Source organism: Macrosteles quadrilineatus, unplaced genomic scaffold (genome assembly GCF_028750875.1).
Source record: "Macrosteles quadrilineatus isolate MER2022 unplaced genomic scaffold, UCM_ALF_1.0 Scaffold_7__1_contigs__length_78375512, whole genome shotgun sequence".
Lineage (NCBI taxonomy): Eukaryota > Metazoa > Arthropoda > Insecta > Hemiptera > Cicadellidae > Macrosteles > Macrosteles quadrilineatus.
Genome location: NW_026542600.1, coordinates 44,959,291 through 44,981,545, shown reverse-complemented (window position 1 = coordinate 44,981,545; position 22,255 = coordinate 44,959,291). Strand labels below are relative to the sequence as shown.

General features: G+C 37.8%; 2 protein-coding genes across 2 annotated transcripts in view; one reads left to right on the top strand and one right to left on the bottom strand.

The window, feature by feature from the left end:
- The first annotated feature begins 553 nt into the window (after positions 1–553).
- LOC128998944 (uncharacterized) lies at positions 554–5,474 on the top strand. Its single transcript, XM_054425300.1, has 3 exons — positions 554–664; positions 1,507–1,714; positions 5,152–5,474. The coding sequence occupies exons 1-3, from the start codon at positions 554–556 to the stop codon at positions 5,376–5,378; spliced, it is 546 nt and encodes a 181-aa protein (XP_054281275.1). The 3' UTR covers positions 5,379–5,474.
- Positions 5,475–18,743: 13,269 nt separating this feature from the next.
- Positions 18,744–22,255, bottom strand: part of LOC128997875 (pyruvate dehydrogenase E1 component subunit beta, mitochondrial-like) — a 45,994-nt gene continuing 42,482 nt past the window's right edge. Inside the window, exon 8 of the mRNA XM_054423652.1 lies at positions 18,744–21,581. Within this exon, the coding sequence (XP_054279627.1) occupies positions 21,433–21,581 (149 nt within the window). The 3' untranslated portion in view covers positions 18,744–21,432. The remainder of the gene's footprint in view (positions 21,582–22,255) is intronic.

The window sequence follows — 22,255 nt, the reverse complement described above, 5'->3', positions numbered from 1 at the left end:
GGTGGGTAGGGATGGCCGTGGTGGTCCATTTTCCTTCTCTGAAACTGATACAATCTCTTGGGTCTTCATATTCAGTTCCCCTGTTTCCACCTCCGAGACAGAGCCCACGATACACACCCTCAAGTCACAGTCACACTAGCTGTCACAGTCTTGTGCCCTTCTCGTATGTACAGCTCACTTTGTTTTATTGGAGATCTAGCTGTGAGTGAGCTCCTAGTAAAAGCCTCCACATTCTCCTGTTTTACAGCTTTTCCTGAAGGATTGTTTTGTCTGCTTCGCAAATTACGCAGGACTTGGAAAGTTAGGGCCAAATTGTATTCCATTTTATTACTTTATAATTTTAGCTGATCTAATACAAATACACTATTATATATTAATGTATAACAAAAAGCTAAAATATTATTTAACCACAAAACAGCTAGGCCTAACCGTACAAACACATGGGTATTTACAGTGTAGAAATAAAATTAACTAAATAAAAACTAACTATGAATAACTGTTTGGATATATCTATAAAATAGAACGTAATATATGATATTGACACAGACATGTAATGACGGGGGGAGAGCGCCTAGATGAGGATCCTTCTGGAGCAACCTGTCTCACAGACTCTGACTGTCACAGATATGCTCTGTGTCAGCTAGCCCATGGCTGCCGTTGTCAGGTAAATCATCAATTAAATCAATCAAATCCGCACAAAAATAGCTTTCTTGATTCTTTCATACATCCATTTAAATTAATTTTCAAAAGATCTTATGTAATTTATGTTTTAACTTCCAACTTCTTACAAGAAATAAAAGTTATCACAGGCCCTGTGGCATATCTTGGGTAGATCTTCAAGTTCAGCCCTTTAATGTAAGAGATCTACTTTTATCCACTTAATTGGGTGTTTTGTTGTTGCTAGCCTAGTATGTCCATCTTGGACTTTGGTGCAAGAGAGGTACAGGTTTGGTCCCCTCCCCAGTATATCCATAATGCTACGAAGGGTAAAGACTGCTTTCCCTTAAAACCGATTTTGATTATTTCATTCTAAATGACACTGGTGTGGACAGTAAATAACAGTAGTAGTACATGTATATGGATTTATATACTGTTTATAGCCTCAACCTAAAGCTTACAGTGGGTTTCAAACCGAGTGCGAGATTTGACTGTGTGTTTTCAGGCCTACATTTTTAAGCTCAAACACTCGCTCCCCTTTCTCCCAATAACAAAAGCTTCTCTATGAAGAATTTAATTGACATTCTTTGGTAGGGCATAGATAGAAGTAGGCTCTTAATAGTACTCGTAAAGTCAAACAGTCAAAATAGCTGAATGCAAGATGAAATTAAATTACCAGTTAGTTAAGTTGATTTAAATTCTGTGTAGTGTGGCCCTCGCCCCACAGTTTGTCCATAGCGTTTCTTTCCTTCCTTTCTATATCCCATCCACTTCCTTTCTGGTCTAGTGTAACCGAAAATGATACTTAACAGCTTCTCTGATTGAATGTACTCACTGTTATCTCTGCAGGTGTGGGGAGAGTGTGTGTTGGTCCGTGTGGCAGGACAGCCATGCCACAGTAGTAGTCAGTGTGCCGTGGGACTCGTATGCGGCGACGGGTCTAGCCGAGCTCGCAGCCGATGTGTTCCCAGCACTCATCTCGAAGACCTTCCAAGGTTTGCAGACCTACCAGAGCCTGATGTCGGAACCCATCCTGACATTCCAGCAACCTATGGAGGTAAAATAACCATGAGCAGGCATTTACTATCAAAACCTATTTATTTGGGAGGAATTGAATAAACTTAAGTAGTAAATTGCATGAAAATACATAGATTTTTAAAATTCCAGAAATTTATAGAATAAACTAATAAAATTTTCGTAACCAACAAACTAATACAATGGTGACTGGAAAAAAATTAAATTTATTTAAATCTGGTTAAAAGAGAATTTTATTATTAACTGTTATACAGGGTGGAAAAAAAATCCCAGGACGATTAAATGTTTAAAAGTAATAAATGTAGAGCTTCATAGCTTGGTACACAGTTACTGGGTATTGGAATCATTTTAACACATTATTCAGTGATGTGCTACTTCTTCTGGGATACGGCCCGCAATGAGTCAGAAGAAATTTAAGCATAGGTCGATATGCACATCAAATTAAAGGTCTTTGTTAGTAAAATACAATGCTGCAAACCCGAACTCAAACAGAAAATCGAGTCCAAAATGGCAGTTATTCAAAGATGATATACGCAATATGATATACGCTATCTACTCAGGGCGCACGCTAGACGTCGGAAGAAAATCAAAAACGTTTGCATAGGTTGATATGCACATCAAAAGGGCTTTTTATTAGTAGAATATGATGCCACATATTTGAGCTAAAAAAAACTGATAAAAAATGGCAGTCTTTCAAATATTTAAAATGGCAGATTAAAGAAATCTTTGAATGGCTGCCATTTTGACTCCGTTGTCCGGTTGAGTTCAAATTTGCAGCATTGCATTCTACTAGTAAAGGCCTTTAGTTTGATGTGCATATAAACCTATGCTTACATCTAAGATTATCTTCTGACTTCTAGCGGTCCGTCCCCCGGAGGAGGAAGCGCATCACTGAATAATGTGTAAAATTATTTTAATGCCCAGTAAATGTGCACCGAGTTTTGAAGCTCTAAATTTATTACTTTTTGGAATATTTAACCGCCCCGGGACTTTTTTCCACCCTGTATTGATTTAAACATTAGTTTTCCCTTTTGATAAAATTAATAAACTAAAGAAAAGTCAATACCCCCGCCGCAGCAAACCTGCCGACTAAGCGAATTTCCATTTGTCTGAATTGATTTTCAGTTAAATATATTTTAATAACATTAGGTTTAACGAGTACCTAGGTTTGCTGCTACAACGAAACTAATAAAGTGTGTTTTTGAGTAAAATATTGATAGCTTAGTACAAAATAAATAAATTTGCCAAGTTTGATCAAAATATATTCATAAACAAGCAAACTACAACATTTGACAATATTCTCCATAAGAATAACATGGGAATTTTAAATTTACAATTTTTTAAATTTTCTCCGTTACTAATAATCGAACAAAAATACTTTTATATACTAAATTATTTGTTTTTTTAAGCTCTTTAAAAAGGTCTAAAGAGAAATTGGGAAATTTTGTGTTTTGAGGGTCAAAAGTGAGAAAAACCAATTTTTACCCCATAAAACCCCCCGTAAAGCCCCGTTCCCATGGTCCGATCGTGCTGGTTCGCGAACTCATTCAAGTTTATCCCGCTTTACACCTTTAAACCAAATTTCATCAAAATCGGACAAAAATTACTCAAGTTATCGCGTTCACGGACGTATATATATATATATATATATATATATAAGTCTATACAGGGTGAGTTTTAATTGTCCCCCCCCCCAACTTTTTTCTACATTTTTTCAAATATCAATCCCAGACCACTTCCAAACATTGTTGGGTAGTAAGTACTTCATTTTGACAAGGTGGCCATTTCCGGCCGCCATCTTGGATCCGCCATATTGGATGCAAAATTTTTTTTTCAAATGTAAAGGTGGGGTTGTGACCCATTATTGCGAACTACATTTTTACCCTGATTACAATGCCGCAAACCGTTTAAAAAAATCTTGATTCATTCTAAAGTTATGAGGGCTTTTTAAAACTTTATTTTTAGCCCATTTTAACATTGTGCATTTACAAACTAAGACCATAATCTCAAAATAGTGCTAGATAAAGATAAGTATACACTACCAGTAATTGTCGACCTATTTTCACTTGGTTATGACTGATGTATTTTTTCCGGCCGCCATCTTGGATCCGCCATTTTGAAATGTGATAAATTATTTTAAAAATGAAGGGGGTGTTGTGACCCATCATTTCGAATTACTTTTTTAAGCTGAAGACAATGCCGCAACCCATTTTTTGTTATCAAGTTTTATTTATGAAATATTGAAATTTTTTTGTTAAAAATGTCAATATTTCAAAATCAAAAAATGAAAATGAAAAACGGATCATGGAATTAAGTTCAGCTTAAAAAAGTAGTTCGAAATGATGGGTCACAATGCCCCCTTCATATTTAAAATAATTTATCACATTTCAAAATGGCGGATCCAAGATGGCGGCCGAAAAAAAATACATCAGTCATAACCAAGTGAAAATAGGTCGACAATTACTGGTAGTGTATACTTATCTTTATCTAGCACTATTTTGAGATTATGGTCTTAGTTTGTAAATGCACAATGTTAAAATGGGCTAAAAATAAAGTTTTAAAAAGCCCTCATAACTTTAGAATGAATCAAGATTTTTTTAAACGGTTTGCGGCATTGTAATCAGGGTAAAAATGTAGTTCGAAATAATGGGTCACAACCCCACCTTTACATTTGAAAAAAAAATTTTGCATCCAATATGGCGGATCCAAGATGGCGGCCGGAAATGGCCACCTTGTCAAAATGAAGTACTTACTACCCAACAATGTTTGGAAGTGGTCTGGGATTGATATTTGAAAAAATGTAGAAAAAAGTTGGGGGGGGGGACAATTAAAACTCACCCTGTATATATATATATATATATATATATACATATATAAAAATTTGAACGAATAGTGTTTTTGGCCTCTGGGGACATCAAAATGAAAAAGTAAATCGGTCCCGGGTCTAGGTCTTACCGTGCCACCTACGGTAATAGCTACTTCCCTATAGGGAAATTCGCTAATAAGGGTGCATTTAAGTCATATACAGTTCTGTATCATTTAAAGTCTGTGGAAAACAATAATAAAGGGTTTTCAAACTGAGTAATGTGTTATGGCTTATAAAATAATTTTGCTAAAAATTTCAGAGTTTTGAAATGTTTATCAGGTAAAAACTTGGTATTTCCTGGATTTAGTATGGATTGGATACCAAAACAAAAAATGTTCACAAAGCTTGTAGCTAAAACTTGCATACTATGCATGATTATATTTTCCAATTTTAAGTGTCCTATCACAAGGTTCTATCTCACCAGCCATCTCTATGAGCTACAGGTTATCATTCAGAAAATTCCTTTTTCCTTACATGCTTATTGCAACAAAAACACAAATATGCATATTTGTATACATTATTAATCTTAAAAAGTGTTCTTTTTTGGTGACATGATTTTTAAAACACAAGGATGATATTACTGTTTGTGGCAGGACCGCTGTTGGTAGCCTCCATAAGCATCTCTCTGGTGATCCTCTGTTTGATACTGGCGGCGTGGTGTCGTCTCACTGCCCCAACTAACCTCCATCAGTTCCAACCTCGCTCAGATGCAGATCTCAACTCATCCTCAAGTGTCCTTATTGGCATGAATCACATACAGCCTTGTTACTCATCAACACACATGTTTGTCCAGCCTCACCACTCTAAGGAGCACCAGTAGTCAACTTCAGCTTTCAAATTATTTATAATTTTAGTTAGATTATTTCCCAACTCCCCCAGCTTTAAATGTTTTGTATGGTGAAATGATAACAATAAATTAGTTAAAATAATGTTTACCGATTAACAAAAAAAAGTTAAATACAGCTTGAGAAAAGTACCAATAAAGAGATATAAATTCAAAACAGTATTATTAAATGCGACTCTTGATAGAAAATCTGTTCTAATGAGAGTGTGCTATTGCATTTCCGATAGCAGATTAAAAACAAAAATATTCATAAGTCATTTTATAGCCCCAGGATTGTATGATCTGACAAATAAAGACTAAAACTTATCTTGTCAGACAATCCTTGACATGTTGTGTGTGATAAAAAACTCGCTACTTATGTTTCGGCAATTGTTTAAAACTGCCACTATCATTTAAACCCAAACACGTTAATGTAATAAAAAAAGAATATCACATACTGTACATGTATATTGCCATGAATTTGTCTTCATGTCAAGCATAGTTAGACGTGGTGTGTTTCGGCCATTATTGAAAAATGCATATTGAGGGTAGAGTGGTAAACATAGTCAGAGTAAGCTGAACAAAAACTACATCAGCTTAGCTAAATCATTTTAAGTAATCCAACAAAGAGATATTTAGGTTCTTTACTAGGAATTTGTGATTAATTTGTAAAAAGCTCTAAATATGAGAAGTTGGTTTACATTGATGTTTAACTATTTTTTAGGTGATACACAACTGTTATGAATCAATGAATTGTGTCTGATTTACTTTGCACTTTCTTCTATAGTCCTCGCCACCCTAACTTGAGGCAGCCCAAGGCCGCAGCCATATCTATTGTGGCCTTGGGCTGCCTCAAGTTAGGGTGGCGAGGACTATAATGTGTGAATAAGCTAGGTACCAATTTCTTACAAATTTATTTACTAGAAATTAGCTATCTCCTTAACAATCATGCAATAAAATAGTTAATTGCCTTTGAATGCACCATTTATGATAGATGCACAGCTTTATGAAAAGAAAAAGAATATAAGTTACATCTAAAACACATAACCTTTGTGGAGAAACACTTGGTTTTGTGGGGTAAACACACAGCTGTTAAACAAATGATGGGTCTTTCTATCAAAATGTTGGATGTTTTTAATCATCAGGGGTTAAGGGAATAAATCAATTAGATAATTATTACGCGTTTGTTTGTTAAATAGTTTATTTATACATTGGGTATACTCAATTAAATCTTTCATATCTTATAATACTGTTGTATAAAGGAGTTTTAGTTTTAGTTTGATAACTATACAATGTTTTACATTATACAGTATAAAGTGTAATTAATTAATAGTATAATTTAAAACTATTGATGGTTGTGCCTAGCATTTATATAATAAACATACAGTAGACTCCTTCTAGTCCAACCAACTAGGAACAGGACTAACTAAACCTAATCTTTTTGTGAATCTTGAAATTTGTAAAATGGTATAGTTGATCCCCAATAAACGCAGAGCTAACAGTAGACCAATCTTAATAAAGCTGTACTGTGCCTTCAATTGGAGTCATATTTACCCTGTGCCAGTATGGCATTACTCCAATCAGAACCGTTAGTGGTGAAAGTGTGAAAGAAAGCAATTCTTGTCATATGCAACACACTTGTGCCTAAATTACATATTTTTGGTTGACTGGACCATCCAGTTTCCGAACAGATCGAAGCCGTACTAGAGCGAGTCTACTGAAAATACCAATTTTATTCACTGGCTTTTAGAGCTGTCACTTAATATGTAAAAAAATATAATGTTAGATCTAGGACACAAATAAATAAGGGTTATTTTCTCTGTGAATCTATGAAAATTAAAATAAGCACAAAGAGTCGGCCTGTGGTAGAGCAAAGATTTTGAAGTATGTGATGGTAGGCCGACTACGTAATGGATAAAGTGGAATTATTCATCCACAATCCAGTTCAGAGCTCTAGAAGCTAGAAGCAAATGAACCATTTTCACAACTTACTTTTACTTGGATGATTTTGAGAAGAAATATATTTATAAGTTACAGTATAGACATGTTAAAGGTAACTTAACTTTTAGTGAGTGCTCAAACTTTCAAGAATAAGTTTTTGACATTGTTTATCTTATCACTTGGTTGATCGATAGTCTGCCAGAAACATATCTCCGAGAGTTGGCTTTGATAAATTAAGGTTATTTTTATTTTGTAGTTACATTATGATCTGTGTTTTGCTCAAAACTACACTCCTAGTAAACAGTTTAGTGAATTTTGCTCACACGGATGAAAAAATAAATTTATAAAAGAATATAGAATTGTGTAAGCTCTGTAATTATTTACAATTCATCATGCCGTACTTATCATGCAAACTAATGTCGATTGAAGTTTACTTTTGGTGATGGTAACAGACATTCTTAAGGCATTATTAAATAATAAATAATCCAAAGAAAATGCAATAGGCCTATAGGGTTCTTATATGGGAGGTAAATAAGGAACATATGTAATGAGTAGATGAATAAGGCAGTAAATTACTTTGCAGTCAGGAAGCTTAAGATAGTAAAGTTAGAAGGAAGGAGACCATAGTGGCAGACCCTATTTTGAGTCGTCAGACTTTTTGAACAAAGATAACTTTTTGACATAGAGTATTAGAATAGTGTTAGATTGGTTTTTTTATACTGAATATTTTCAAAGCTATGGGGCTTATTTGTACTGTGTCTTAACAACTGTCTTCCATTGGAAGAATAAACCTTTAAGCGCTACTGAAACCTAATCCTTGAGAAAGATCATTTGGAAGAGTTGCACAAGAAAATTTCACTTTCAGCAAATTTTCCAGTAATAGGCTATTCTATTACCATAGGTCTCATGGTAAGACTGGACAAGGGATCAATTACTTTTTTGTTTTGATGTCCCCAGAGGCCAAAAACACCATCTGTTCACACAGAGTAACTCATTAGCACAATAACTCGAGTAAAAATCATTTGATTTTTTATTAAATTAGTAAATATAAAAGACCCATGTTTATTCTACTGTAACAAGTTTGCAAACCAGCATGATTCGAGCATGGGAACAGGGTTTAGTGGGAAGGTATATATGGGGTGAAAATTGGTACTTCTCATTTTTGACTCTCAACACATAAAATTTCATAATTTATCTCTAAACAATTTGATGAGCTTAAAGAACAAATAATTTAGTACTGTACCTATATTGAAGTGTTTTTTGTACTATGGCTATGGAGAAAATTCAAGAAATTGTAAATTTAAAATTATGGAGGATAAGTTAACTGTTATTATTTGCTTGTTTTTGGATATATTTTGATCAAACTTAGCAAATTTATTTATTTTATACTAAGCTATTATTATTTTACTAAATACACACTTTACTGTATTATTACCCTCCCTTTAACCGCAAAACTAGGTTTTCAATAAAACTAATGTTATTCTAATAAATGTATGTAAATGAAAATCTAACCAAGCAAATGGAAATTCGCTTCGTCTGCAGGTTTGCTGCGGCGGGGGTATTATTTTAGTTTTATAATTTGTTTTACCTTGAAAATATTCCATGCCTAAAAATCTGGGAGCTTTTTCATATTCTAAATGACTGGACTATTTAGCAGTAGGTCTATATACGAGGCAAGTTCGGAAAGTAAGTTCCGTTCTGAAATAAAAGAATAACGAATACATATACAGGAAAGAAATTTATTGTCAAAAACGTCCCAGCCAAAGCCCTGAAGAAGTGTCTTCGACCCATTTGCGGTGTGTGGTCGAGCATTGTCATGAATGAAAACCGCTCTTTCATGACCATTCCTTTGGCGCTTATTCTGTATTGCGCGACGTAATTTCCTGAGTGTCTCGCAATAAACATCTTTATTGATTGTTTGGCCTCACAGCAAAAAATCAATTACAAAATGCCTTTTCAGTCCCAGAAAACTGTGCAAATGACCTTTCGAAGTGTAAAAATTTGATTTGGTTTGATTTTTGCCATGGACGTAGCGTGCCTCCATTCCATTGATTGACGCTTGGTTTTAGGGATATCAAAAGCAACCCAAGTTTCGTCTACTATCTAGTTTCGTGACTATCTGCGATAAAAATGTATTGCCATTCTTGTCATAACAAGTCAAGAAATCAAGTGCACTGCCCATTCGGCAGTTTTTTTCCTGTTCAGAAAGGGTTTAAGGCACTTAACGTGTGCAAAATTTACGAAAGTCAAGTTTTTCAGTAACAATCTCGTAAATTACTGTTCGTGCAACTTGTGGAAATTCACGTGCAAGAGCACTTATCGTAAGCTTAGGGTTTTCTGTAACCTTTCTCATCGTCTGCACTAATCAGTTCATCGTTTACCACAGATTAACCTCATACCACTTTGTTCCTCATCATGCACTGTATCTCGCCCTTCCTTGAACAGTCGAACTCATCTTCTCACCATTGAACCACTCATTACATTGTCCCCATTACCTCACAGATTTGTCTGTGAATGTCAATTGGTTCAACATTTTTTGCATTAAGAAAACGAATACCTAACCTATCGAAATTCACAATCGGTGGGATTCTTAATTAACACAGCCATTACGAAAAAGCGCTACGAAGTGTACAACAATAGCGAGTTCAAAATGGCGTCATTACCTTTCGGTTGACACAGAGTAACTACTGTGCATGTGCTAAACTGCGATCGCAGCGCTACCCCGGAGATTAGGGGAAACGGAACTTACTTTCTGAACGTACCTCGTAGATGTATCTGTTTCTTGCTATTCTTACTGGCACAGCTCTGTAAATATTTAAATTTTTTAATTGTTTCAAACAAGTTTTGAAATTATAGAAAATAAATATGGTTGATTATTTTACATGGTGTATTTAATGAAAAACCAACAAACTCATTTTTTTTTTTTTTTTTTTTTATAAGGGAGAGGAGGTAAAAATGCTTTTACGCACACAGGTAGCCAGCCTGTAGTGTGAGACTCCTGAGCTTGTCAGACTACTCACTAAAAAACCCCCTCAACTCTGTTGGACACAGACCTGGGATTGTTTGTCACATTACTTCAGGTCAGGTCAACGTGTGACCTAAGCCCTCAGGGCTCGCGCCGTTTCTGGCATTCAATTTCTTTATGACCTAGACCGCATCTCGGTCAAGCTCTAGCTTCTTTGTGCGGAGAATATCCTGGACGAAATGTGACATACAGGTCCAATTGTCCTCACCCTCCGTCATCATCGGAATGACCGTGTCCACCAACAACTGCCCTACATGTTGTTCAGCCTCCAGGCGGGAACCTTCCCAACGCTGGCAGCGGAAGAAGGTGTGCTCCGCGTCGTCGGGAGTGCCTGGGCAGTAGATGCAATCGGGTGACACGGCTTTGCCCATCCTGAACAGGTACGACCGAAAAAACCCGTGACCTGTCAGAAACTGGGTAAGGTAATAGTCCACCTCACCATACCGTCGGTCAACCCATGGTTGGACTTGCTGAATCAGTCTCCTGGTCCAGCGTCCCCGCGACTCCTGTTCCCAGCTCTCCTGCCAGAGCTGGTAGGTGCGGTTGCGCTCCTCCATTTTTGCATGGTCCTCTCCACGCCGCTGATAAATCGCTTTCCTCTCCGCCGCCAAAAGTTTGACGGGGATTACTCCAGCAACCACCAAGATGGCAGGTTCAGACACTGTTCGGTAGGCGGATGTTACCCTGAGTGCTGCCTGACGCTGCACTCTGGCAAGCCGCATCCTATACACCTCCTTATTGAGCGCGTCTGCCCACACCTCCGCACCATACAGGAGCACAGACTGAACTGTAGACATCAACAGCCTTCTGCGACTGGAACGAGGACCTCCGACATTGGCCATTAACCGGCTAAGAGAAGAGATCACCTTAGCGGCCTTGTCCGCCGTTCGGAATATCTGGTCCCGCCAGCTAAGCTTAGAGTCCACCATGACACCAAGATACTTGGCGGCACGAACGGACTGGACTTCGACGTCCCCCACCCTCAACGGCACAATGGTGTCAATCCGCTTTTTGGTCAGAATCACGATCTCAGTTTTGTTCAGCGCGAGTGAGAGACCGTGATCTGCCATCCATGCGTTTATAGTTCGCATGACTCGGTTTAATTTTAGCTGGGCCAGCTCAACACTACGAGCAGCTATTAAAGCTGCAATGTCATCTGCGTACCCAACTAAAACGGTTTCTTCAGGCATTTCAGACCTAAGGAGGCTGTCGTAGGCAACGTTCCAGAGGTCCGGGCCGAGTATGGAACCTTGGGCAGCACCAGAAGTGACACTCATCGTCCGCGGGCCTTCTGTAGTATCATAAATGAGGAGGCGGAACCGGAGGTAATCCTCTATAATGCGCATGAGGTATGCCGGGACGTGGAAGTTGTTCTCCAGAGCGTCCAGCATATCGCACCATCTTGCAGAATTAAATGTGTTTCGCACATCGAGTGTAACAAGCAGCACAACCCTACGAGAGTAGTGATTAAAATCCTCAGCTCTCATCACGGCTTGCTTCACCTCCTCAATAGCGTCGACCGTTGATCGCCCCTTCCTGAAGCCGTATTGGCGAGGGCTCAGGTCCCCCGCAGCAACCACGGCTGAATTCAGTCGGGAACGGATCAACTTCTCTAGAACTTTCCCAGCCGTATCCAACATGCAAAGGGGTCTGTAAGAGGACGGCAATTCTGGGTCTCCTTTCCCCTTCCCTACGAGCACGAGCCTAGCTTTTTTCCAGCACAACGGAAATACCCCCTCTGCTAGGCAGGCGTTGTACATGCTCAGAAGAATCAGGGGATTGATTGAAAAAACCTTCTTAAGAGCCTCGCCAGGTACCCCATCAGGTCCAGGAGCCTTGTTGTTTTTTAGGGATAAAACGGCAGTCTCCAGCTCCTCATGAGTGAAGAGTGGGACATCGTCCATCATCTCAAACTCACGCAGTGGGCGCAGAATATGATCCGGAAAAAGGGATTTGACGACCCTCTCCATAGCGGCCCCCTCCATGACGGAAGGTGGAGAGCGAGTGGTGAGTTTTTGGGTTACTAGTTTGTAACCCAGGCCCCACGGGTCGGAATCGACATCATCCCTTAGTGTTTTCCAGCAATTGTGTTTGCTCCGGTTGATGGCCCGGCGGAGAGACTTCCTCGCCACCTTGTAGCTCTCCAGCTTACGGCGTCTATCCAAGGGTGCCCTGGCCCTGGTAGCGAGTCGTCTAGCTCTCAAAGCAGCTCGGCGCAAATCCGCGATCTCTGCAGTCCACCAGTATACGGGTCTCCTATCGCAACGGAGTCTCTTGCGGGGCATTGACTCATCACAAGCCGAGGCAATCAGCCCCATCATCGATGTAACTATAGCCTCTGCATGAGCCATGCCAGGTGCGGCAGGCACCGCTGGCACTCCCCGCAGGATGGCCTCGGTGAATTTAGCCACACCCAGTTTTTTGGTGTTCCACCGAACGGGCACTTCCCGAGATGCAGCAACTTGTCTCGGGATGCGATCTAAGACATTGAAAATAATGTATTGATGGTCGCTGGCCGTATAATCCTCCAAGACTCTCCAGGCTGTGATCCTTGGCAGAAGAGACTCAGATGCGAGGGTTATGTCTGGGATCGTTCCCCTCATCCCGGGTCGCCGGAACGTTGGCGTGTTGCCCTCGTTGATTACAACGAGTCCGGCCCTGGCAGCAAAGTCCAGGATGTACTTCCCCCGGGAATTAGTGAGGGTCAGTCCCCACTCGACGGCCCTAGCATTGAAATCACCAGCCACGACTACATGCCCTGTGGTGTCCTGCACGCTCTCTTCCAAGCGGTCTATCTTCTCGCGGAAGTCATGGATAGCCTCGTTAGGGGTGAGGTAGACACTGTAATAGGTGACGTCCTTGCACCGAACCCAAACAAATCCACGGCCCTTTCCATGACCCCGCACTTGCACTTGAGCTGTATTACGCACCCAGAAAGCAGCAGTACCAAGACTATCGGGGAACCAAAAGGTTGGGACCCTATTCCGGTACTGGTACTGCTCGCTGACCAAGAGCGCGTCGACACCGTGTTCGAGGGCAAGCTGACTGAGAAGCGCGTCAGCTGTCTTGGATCACCCAAGATTACATTGGAGTATTCTTATTTTCGTGGGTGGGCTTTTGCTTGCTGAAGCGCAGTTTTAAAAGCGCTGCACTGCCCAGACCCAGCTATATGTTTGGTGTTTTTGTCCGCGAGCCCATTTTCCTTACAAAGAAAGCAAGATTCGACTTGGCAGTCCCTACGAGCGTGACCCACCCTTCCGCACCGGAGGCAGTGCTTGCCTCGGTCGGGCCCCTTGCAATTTCGGGAGGAATGACCGAAACCGAGGCACCTAAAACACCTGGTTACTTCCACCCTCTGTCTGAGCCTGCAGTTGACCCAACCGACCCTCAAATGCTGGAGTGCCAACACCTTACTAGCGTGTGCGTCTGCCATTTCGGCGACCGCCATCCGCTGCTGGTTTCTATTTGGTTTTGTGAGCCACACCCTAAGAACAGCCGATGTTCCGGCAAGCTCGGGGACTGCTTCCTTTAGGGCCTCAACCACCTCACTCTCTGTCGACACACCATCTATGCCTCGAACCTCAACTGACGTTTTAGGCTCGAGTGCACGGACGATGCCCTGGCCTTCCACGGCTGCCTTTAGTTCAGCAGCAAAAGCGGATTTGTCCTTTGACTTACCCAGTTCAAGGAGGACGTCCCTGCCCCGGGTTTGCCTAATCGACCGCACAACCGTATCGGTCTGCTCCGGCTTAGCTTTAGCCTTTATTATACCCAAGACTTCAGCGAATGATCTCCCCCCTGAGGGCTTAACCAAGATTTCCTCCGTCCTGGGCTTTTTTGGCCGCGACCTTTTAAGAGCGGGGGCCAAACCGGGCCCAATTTGGGCAACGTTTGTCGTTTGTGCCTTTACCGCCACATTTTTCTTGGAGGTGACCTCCGCCCGCCTCTGCTGCCTCTTCTCCTTTCGGGTAAGACGCTTTTCCCATGCAGCCCCAGATGGTGTCTCAACAACTGATCCCTTACGGGAGCTTCCCCTAAGAGGGGTCACGGGTTGCTGAGGTTTTAGACGCTTACCAACAAACTCATAAAAATGTTGTACATGACATAGGTAAAACTTTTATCAATTATTCCCTCCATTGAAACTGTTAATTATACTAACTGTTTTAACTGTAAATGTGCCTTTTGGCTAATGTTATCATTTATCTAGATTGCCAGAAAAACAAGGAAAAGGAACCTTAAATAATTTATAAAAAAAATAAGATGCCTAGAAAAGTGTTCTTTAAAGCGGGATCTAAATTAATATTTACCAAACAGTTATTTTATGTGCAGTTATTTAAGTAAAACGTTTAAATAACAGTTATTTAAGTAACGGTTATTTAATTTAATGTGCAGTTTTAAAGATGAGTCATGGTAAGACAATTTTAGAGAACCGTATGATCAATGCAATATGTTTGCTCTCAGAATGCAAGGAATAAGTGATTTGTTAAGATTTGAAATTGCCAATTAATGCCAGAATCTGCTTTATACTAGAACTAGTGTACATGTTGCTCGATTCGCAAAGAAGTAAAGGAGTTATTTAAATACAAATAACTTATTTAAGAACAAATATAAGTCATAAATTCCGATGAGTTTAAAAGAGTCAACTCAAAGATCACGTAACTAATGATAATACTCACAATGTAGTTAACAGTTCAATATAATTTACATTTCTTGTAAATATTTTATCATTTTTCAAAAGCTGATCTGGCTTTTAGTGTATTCTAGAAATGTTTCCCACTTATAGCCGTAATAGGTTGTCCATGTTGGTCTTTGTCAATGATAATGTAGTCTGATTTTCTGCAAAACCTCTCCGTCACAATTTTACAATTAACATATGTTCTTCTTCTCACTTTTAATTTCTGCTGGAGTTTCATAACAATGTTTGTTTCCCATGTTAATATTATGGAGAAATAAGAAACTTTAAAGGGCCCCAGGGTCTCTAACTCTCTAATTATTTCCCTGAAAAGAAAGTTTTCTGCACAACTTCACGTTACGCAATTTCCAATGACACCAAAAACATGTCAATCGGTTCAGTAGTTTCGGAGGAGTAACTGTCACAAAATACCTGCTTGCGTATTAAATAAGTATAGATAGATGTTCACATACAATTATGCTGCATAAAGTAAAAATAATGTAAAAAAAATATTTTTAAATATTAAAATATTCATCTGGTTTATGACTAGCATGGGTTGAGAAAACTATGTTAAAAGACAATTCTAGGGGACTTGGGATCATGGCAGATTTTATTATCCATATAGAGTTCCGATATTGCAAACCATGTTACAGTAGATTCTCGCTCATCAGGACTAATGTGGCGGACGTCCGGTCCGGATTATGAAAAATCCGGACTATCGAGAGTCGAGCAAATACAGTGCTGTATATAGCCGTTTTTTTAATTTTTTTTTTTTATTCCAGGTCCACAGTATTGATAGCCGGGCAAATGAAGTTCAACTGGTAATAATTTTTATAGCCATGTTTTCTGAGTTTTTGATTATCCGAGGTAGTCTTGGTCCTGTTTAGCTCGGATAATCCGACTTCTACTGTACTGTGCCGCTAAAAAAATCACGATTGCCAATCCGGACTAGTGGGAGTCCAGACAAGGCCGATCCAGATGAGCGAGAGTCTACTGTTTTAAAAAAATCTGCCCAAAAATTTACTGTATTTTCAATAACTTTTCTTGGAATTGGAAGGAGATGGCCACAGTAGGTCAAGGAGTACATTTGAGAGCAATCAATAACTTCTTTATTTCACCTTTTTCAAAACTTAAATTTCTTATGTACGAGGCATGTTTTTTAAGTAAGTACTGTTTTTAAATTTCTCCGTTTCAGCGCTGCGATTGGCATTTTCGACATTTGCGTTGTATATGGGCATCTATTGGTAAGCCCTAGCCGGAAATTCGAGAAAAATCGGCCATGTTTACATCCGGTTTTTGAGCATTCAAAATGGTGCCGCCAATTGAGACTGCCGCCAACTGTGAAATGCGCGCTGTAATTAGATTTTTAAGTGCTAAAGGTGTGAAAGACATTGAAAATCATCAACAGATTAGTGACATGTATGGTGAGAACATCATGAGTGACATAATGGTACGCATGTGGGTAAGGTCATTTAAATATGGCCCCACCAACGTTCATGATGAGTAACGCACTTGGCGGCGTCATTACTGTCTTGTACCCAGTGCGTTGCTCATCATGAATGTTGGTGGGGCCGCTTTTAAATGCCCTTACCTACTTGCGTACCATTCCGTTACTGATAATGTTCTCGCCATATATTTCACTAATCTTTCGATGATTTTCAGTGGCTTTCACGCCTTTAGCACTTAAAAATCTAATTTCAGCGCACACTTCACAGTCGGCGGCAGTCTCAATTGGCGGCACTGTTTTGAATGCTCAAAACCAGATCTAAACACGGCCTATTGTTGTCGAATTTCCTGCTAGGGCTTGCCAATAGATGCACATATACAGCGCAAATGTCTAAAAAGCCAATCGCAGCGCTGGAACGGAGAAATTTAAAAACGGTACTTACTTAAAAAAACATGCCTCGTATACAAGCTACTTCTTGCTACTTGCTAAATTTGATGTTTAGTCTCAGTCTTTGATTAAAAATAAAATAAAACTGCAAGCTTGGTGAAATAAACCCATTGCCAAACTCTCAAAACTGACATACAGTAAAGTGCACAGTGAATGTGTGTGTGAAACACAGGTAGTATTGAGTAAACTTGGTTGGCTGGGAAGGGCAAAAGTAAACTGTGGAGTAAAAATATACAGTACCTGTAATATATATATCATTGACAAATATATGATATTACTGTATCTGAGCTGAAGGTAGGTTAATAATAATGTTTTGGTACCTAAATTAATTCCCTATCCAGATTTTAATGAATCACCACAACGAGAACTTATGTTACAATGTTATTACTGATGCTTCGGTACCAACAGTGTAATCTGACAGTGATGGTTACGTCTGAGGCATTTGACAAAATGCGGGTGCAGCGACCGGGCAGAAATAAGAAGTGGCATATTCCTATTCTCCTACAAAGTTTATGTAGAGGGAAGACTGTAAAAGTAGTGCCTAGGGGTTAAGTGGTAGATATGTAAATTTGTCTCTGGGTGATGAATGGTTTTTTAATAACTTACCCTTTTTAAACAACTTTTTACTAATACTTATATTATAAAATCATCTGAACTGCCATGTGGTAGAGGCATGATTCAGCGATTCAGGGAAGCAATTTTAGATCTCAGTGACATCATAATCAACCTAATTTGCACCAACAACTTTGATCTTTTCCCAGTAAAATTAGATGGTTACTTTTATGTAACCAACATTTTTTTACAAAATGAATATGTAATAGCCTATAATCAAATTTCTATGTTTGCAACTTACTGTAAAGAGTTGTCTTAAGCTATTTACGAACAGGCCAATACTAGACTGAGTAGAAATGCAAGTTGAGATAGCTCTGCTCTGCAATCAATTGACACTGTAACAAGTCAATAAGCATGCATTATTAACGACATATGTCTATTCTGAATTCCGCTTTAAGAAACTGTGTTGGGGCCCTATTTACAGCAGGACTCAAATATGAAACAGTTTTTTACGTCAAACAAAATCATGAGCAATTTTAAGCCTGGTCAACCAATTTACCATTCCTATACATGGAACAACAGGAAAAGAATTTTAAATATCAAACATAAAATTTTAAATTAAGGGGGTGCCTGCAAAATATTTCAAGTTTACAATATGATAGTGAAACATACTGTAACAGCCATTTATGGCACAATTAATTAAATTGATTGTACATATCAATTCTTCTGTTCTAGCTCTGACTCGTTGGTTGTAGTGGATGACCCAGGTATCCGCTTCAGTCAAGTCCTAATCATATCCATCAGGGCTTAAAAACTATCCATCTTTTGATTTTGTCAAACTATTTGCACACATAGAACACGAAACACTACAAACCGACAATTAGGCCTAGATTTAATACTGAAAATGGGTTACAGGAATGATTGGCGACGGTCAGTGACAGTACACTGTCATCCACTACAAATTATGAGTCAGAGCATGGAAAATTGGATATGTTTAATATATTAATCAGTTTTAGTGGGCAAAGCCCAACTGTTACTGCTGTGCCCAACTGTTTTTGTTGTGTTTTGCAATGAACAAAAATATAATTGTAAAATGTTAAACCTTGAAAAGAATGGTAATCATATAATGAATCTGCAGAAGAGATAGCTGACTAAGAGCTACAACTATAGTATGAATAGAACACTTCCTCCTTTGACATGAATAGCCACAGGTTAGAAACTTTTAACAGATTAATAACATTGTAGATACTAGATAGTGATTGAAATAAAGCTCAAATATTCTGCAACAATGCTTTATATACAAATCTGACAAAATCAACAAGAGCACTGTAAAAGTTTACAGAAATATACAGACAGCACTAGTATTTAAACTAGTGGTGTTATGGCCATCTTATAAGTAGAAATGCAAGATTGCAGAGGTAACTTAGTAGAAAAATTATGTTATATTCTGCAGAAAACATTGTGAATTACCAGGAATTAAAGCTTTAATTGTGGAATGCTATTTTCAGAAACAAAACGTACCGTAACAAACTGAAATAATTAAATTTCAAAAATAATTCCACTGGGATTTTTTCTCACACAGTAAATACAGTATTATTATAACTTTATGATAGTGAATACTGCCGGAGAGCTTTCACAAAAACAAAATGAAGTTCATACAAATTAATGAGGTAAGCAGTTAATTTCGAACCATGTCCTCTAAAAAAAACAATCTTAGGCACTTCTAAAAACCAGAAAAGTTATCAAAATTTTCAGGAAAGAAATTATGTACAACTGTTTATTCCCAAAAGTTGTTGAAGAAAAAGAGGGTTTTAAGTTAAGAAATTAACTTATTTAAGTAAAAAAAAATAAATGATAGCTTATCGGAAAATGTATTACCTATACTAAAGACAATTTCATTATCATAAGCAGCGGCAACAATCTGAGCTTACAAATTGGTTTTAAAATAGCATTTAGGCAACAAAATATTATGTAGCACTTACAAGAACTCAATTAAGAAATGTCATATGTTTAACATTAACTAACACTTTTAAAGCATCCTTTTTCTAACTTACATTACACTAAGAGGGCAGTAACATGAGCACTTTATACTATTACACTTTGTAAAGTTGGTAACTACACCGCAATATCAACTCACACCACAACTACACAATATATACAGTTGACAGTATTATGTTACATCTGGTGTGAGGCCCTGAGTTTAAACATCAATGAATAAAAGAAAATCTAACACACTATGGGATCGTTGAAAACAGTAAAAAATTGATTGAAAATTGTAACTACTGTTGGAAAATTATTTGCAGCAATGGGTATATTTTCTAGTAGATAAAAAATTTTTGACATATAATTAAACTGTGTAATCGTGGTATAACTAGTCACATGAAATAAAATTCTTAAATCTATTTTTAAAAGGGTTTTAAAGACTATTTAAAGGGTTTAGCCTATTTAACTATTTCAGAAACATACGGGAATTCATACATCAAAAGAAAGAATCTTTCCTACAGTTACCTTACAAAGTGGGCTTCCTTGCACTGATTAGCTGCATTTACTTACTTTTGCCGCACTCATTTTCTTTTGCCTCATTAATTTTATTTTGCCGCACTTGAGTATTTCAGCCAAACAACACAAAACAGTGTGCTTTTATTAGGTTAGGAGCTTTATTATTTTAATATGTGAATGCTTGAAAATAAGTTGGCAACACTTAAAGATACTACAACTACAATCAACTGGTGCAGGGATCCCATTTTGTTGAACAATTGGATTTAACCTAACCTAAAAACGTGTTGTATAGTGTTTGAAAGACTAATTATTTCTATGATTTATAGTAACTGTAGGAAAAATATTATGTGTAACACGAGTGCAAAGTGCCTTTGCTGCACTCGAGAAACTTTCAACACTAACGTGCGTAAACATTTCTCTAATGTGCAGCAAAGTGCCATTTTGCACACTAGTTACACAAATAACTATTGATGCCATACAAGTATTCAACAGTTTGAACTGGTTAGTCATAAGTGCTTTTATACAAGTCTAAATTTTGGAAATACAAACCATATAACTGAAAAAACTAACTGAAAAAATCTCAACACATCTCAATATGATATGTGATATCAATAAATGTGTGTATATATGTGTTGTATAATAATTACATGTTATTGTGTTGTTAATATTTTTACTAACCATTCCAAAATGACAGATACATAAAAGTTATTTTGGTAAACCAGACAATACTGCAGAAATTTAGAGAGCATAATTGACATTTAAATATCAACAGTAATAGACATTGACAGAAATTACTTTCATAGTTGATAGGATAATGATAATGTATATTTTTTTCATGGGGAGTTCTCCAAATAAGTGTGAAATATTATCTGTCCAACAAATAATGATATTGGGCTTTAGAAGCTTATAAACCATACTATTTTTCAACCACCCAGAATATAAGTGACCGCAAGAATAAACATAGTGCTCAGGCATTAAATAAAGATGCACATAACATAAAGTAAAGCTATTATGCAGCTAGGCTGCAAAGGAATTCATTTGACATGCTATGCTAAGCAATATTCAATTCTTACAAAATTATGTTTAACAATTACTTTACAACCACATTGATAATCCAATCAAATATTCTCAAGCTCTGGTTTCATTAAAATAAAAAAAGCTAAGGAGGCTCATTGTATCAATTTTTACATCAATGTGTGTACATTTTAGTAATACAACTTCTTATAAGCTATTTCAATTTTAACTGGGACGGTTAATGAACCAAATGATTAGTAAAATAGTTTTTTTGTTCTCACACTTACAGATAAAAAGTACAATAATGTTTTTTGACTAAAATTTATTTTCCAAATAATTTATAGGCTACAATATCTATCAAATTCCTGATGAAACCTTTTGACATTTTATTGTTTCTATTGTCCTGGAAACGCTATCTGTGAAAGATTTACCCTACAGATTGGAGATTCGTGTATCATTTGACACCAAGCACTTTTTTCGTAGCGGCTACAATATCAGCGGGTTGGGGAAGGGCAGCAATTTCAAGGCTTTTTGTGTATGGCATGGGGATATCAGCCCCCGTCACTCGAATCACCGGGGAGTCTAAATGGTAGAACACTTCACCTGCAATTAATAAACACATTAGCGAAGTCTTCAACACCAATGTTAGGCACGCAACAGTTAAAAAAACACCATTCTGTTTCATTATCCTGGAACCTTTAACGCATCTTATAAATTTCGCTTTAATTGAAGACAAGTTGCCTGATTATGTTTAAAAACCTCCAGAGTAACGCTAATTTACAAGAAAGGTGACAAGAATGTCCCATCAAATTATTGCACAATAGCTTTGGTTCCAATTTTAAGAAAAATAATTGAATCATGTATGCTTGAACAGCATTTACAAAACACTATTTTACTGTGAATAACCTATTACTTAAAGGTCAATACGGCTTTTAGAGTCAACTGTTCAGAGGCGATCCCCGGATTTAATTTGGAAATTGTGGTATAAAATCAATAATTTGGCTATCAATGAAGACAAAACAGAATTAATTTACTTTTCACTAAAAAAATATCAACCCACTGATGCTTATAAACAGCCAAACTCTTAGGTATCCATCCTGACAAGTGACAACAGATTAAGCTGGGATAAACAAATAACAAACAACACAACTTTGTAAAAGATTGGCTAGAATTACCTGTCTCTTGAGAAAACTTAGATCATGTGTAAGTTTTAATACTTTGGTAATGACTTACTACGGTTTGTTTCACTGACAGCTGCTTTATGGTTTGCGTCTGTG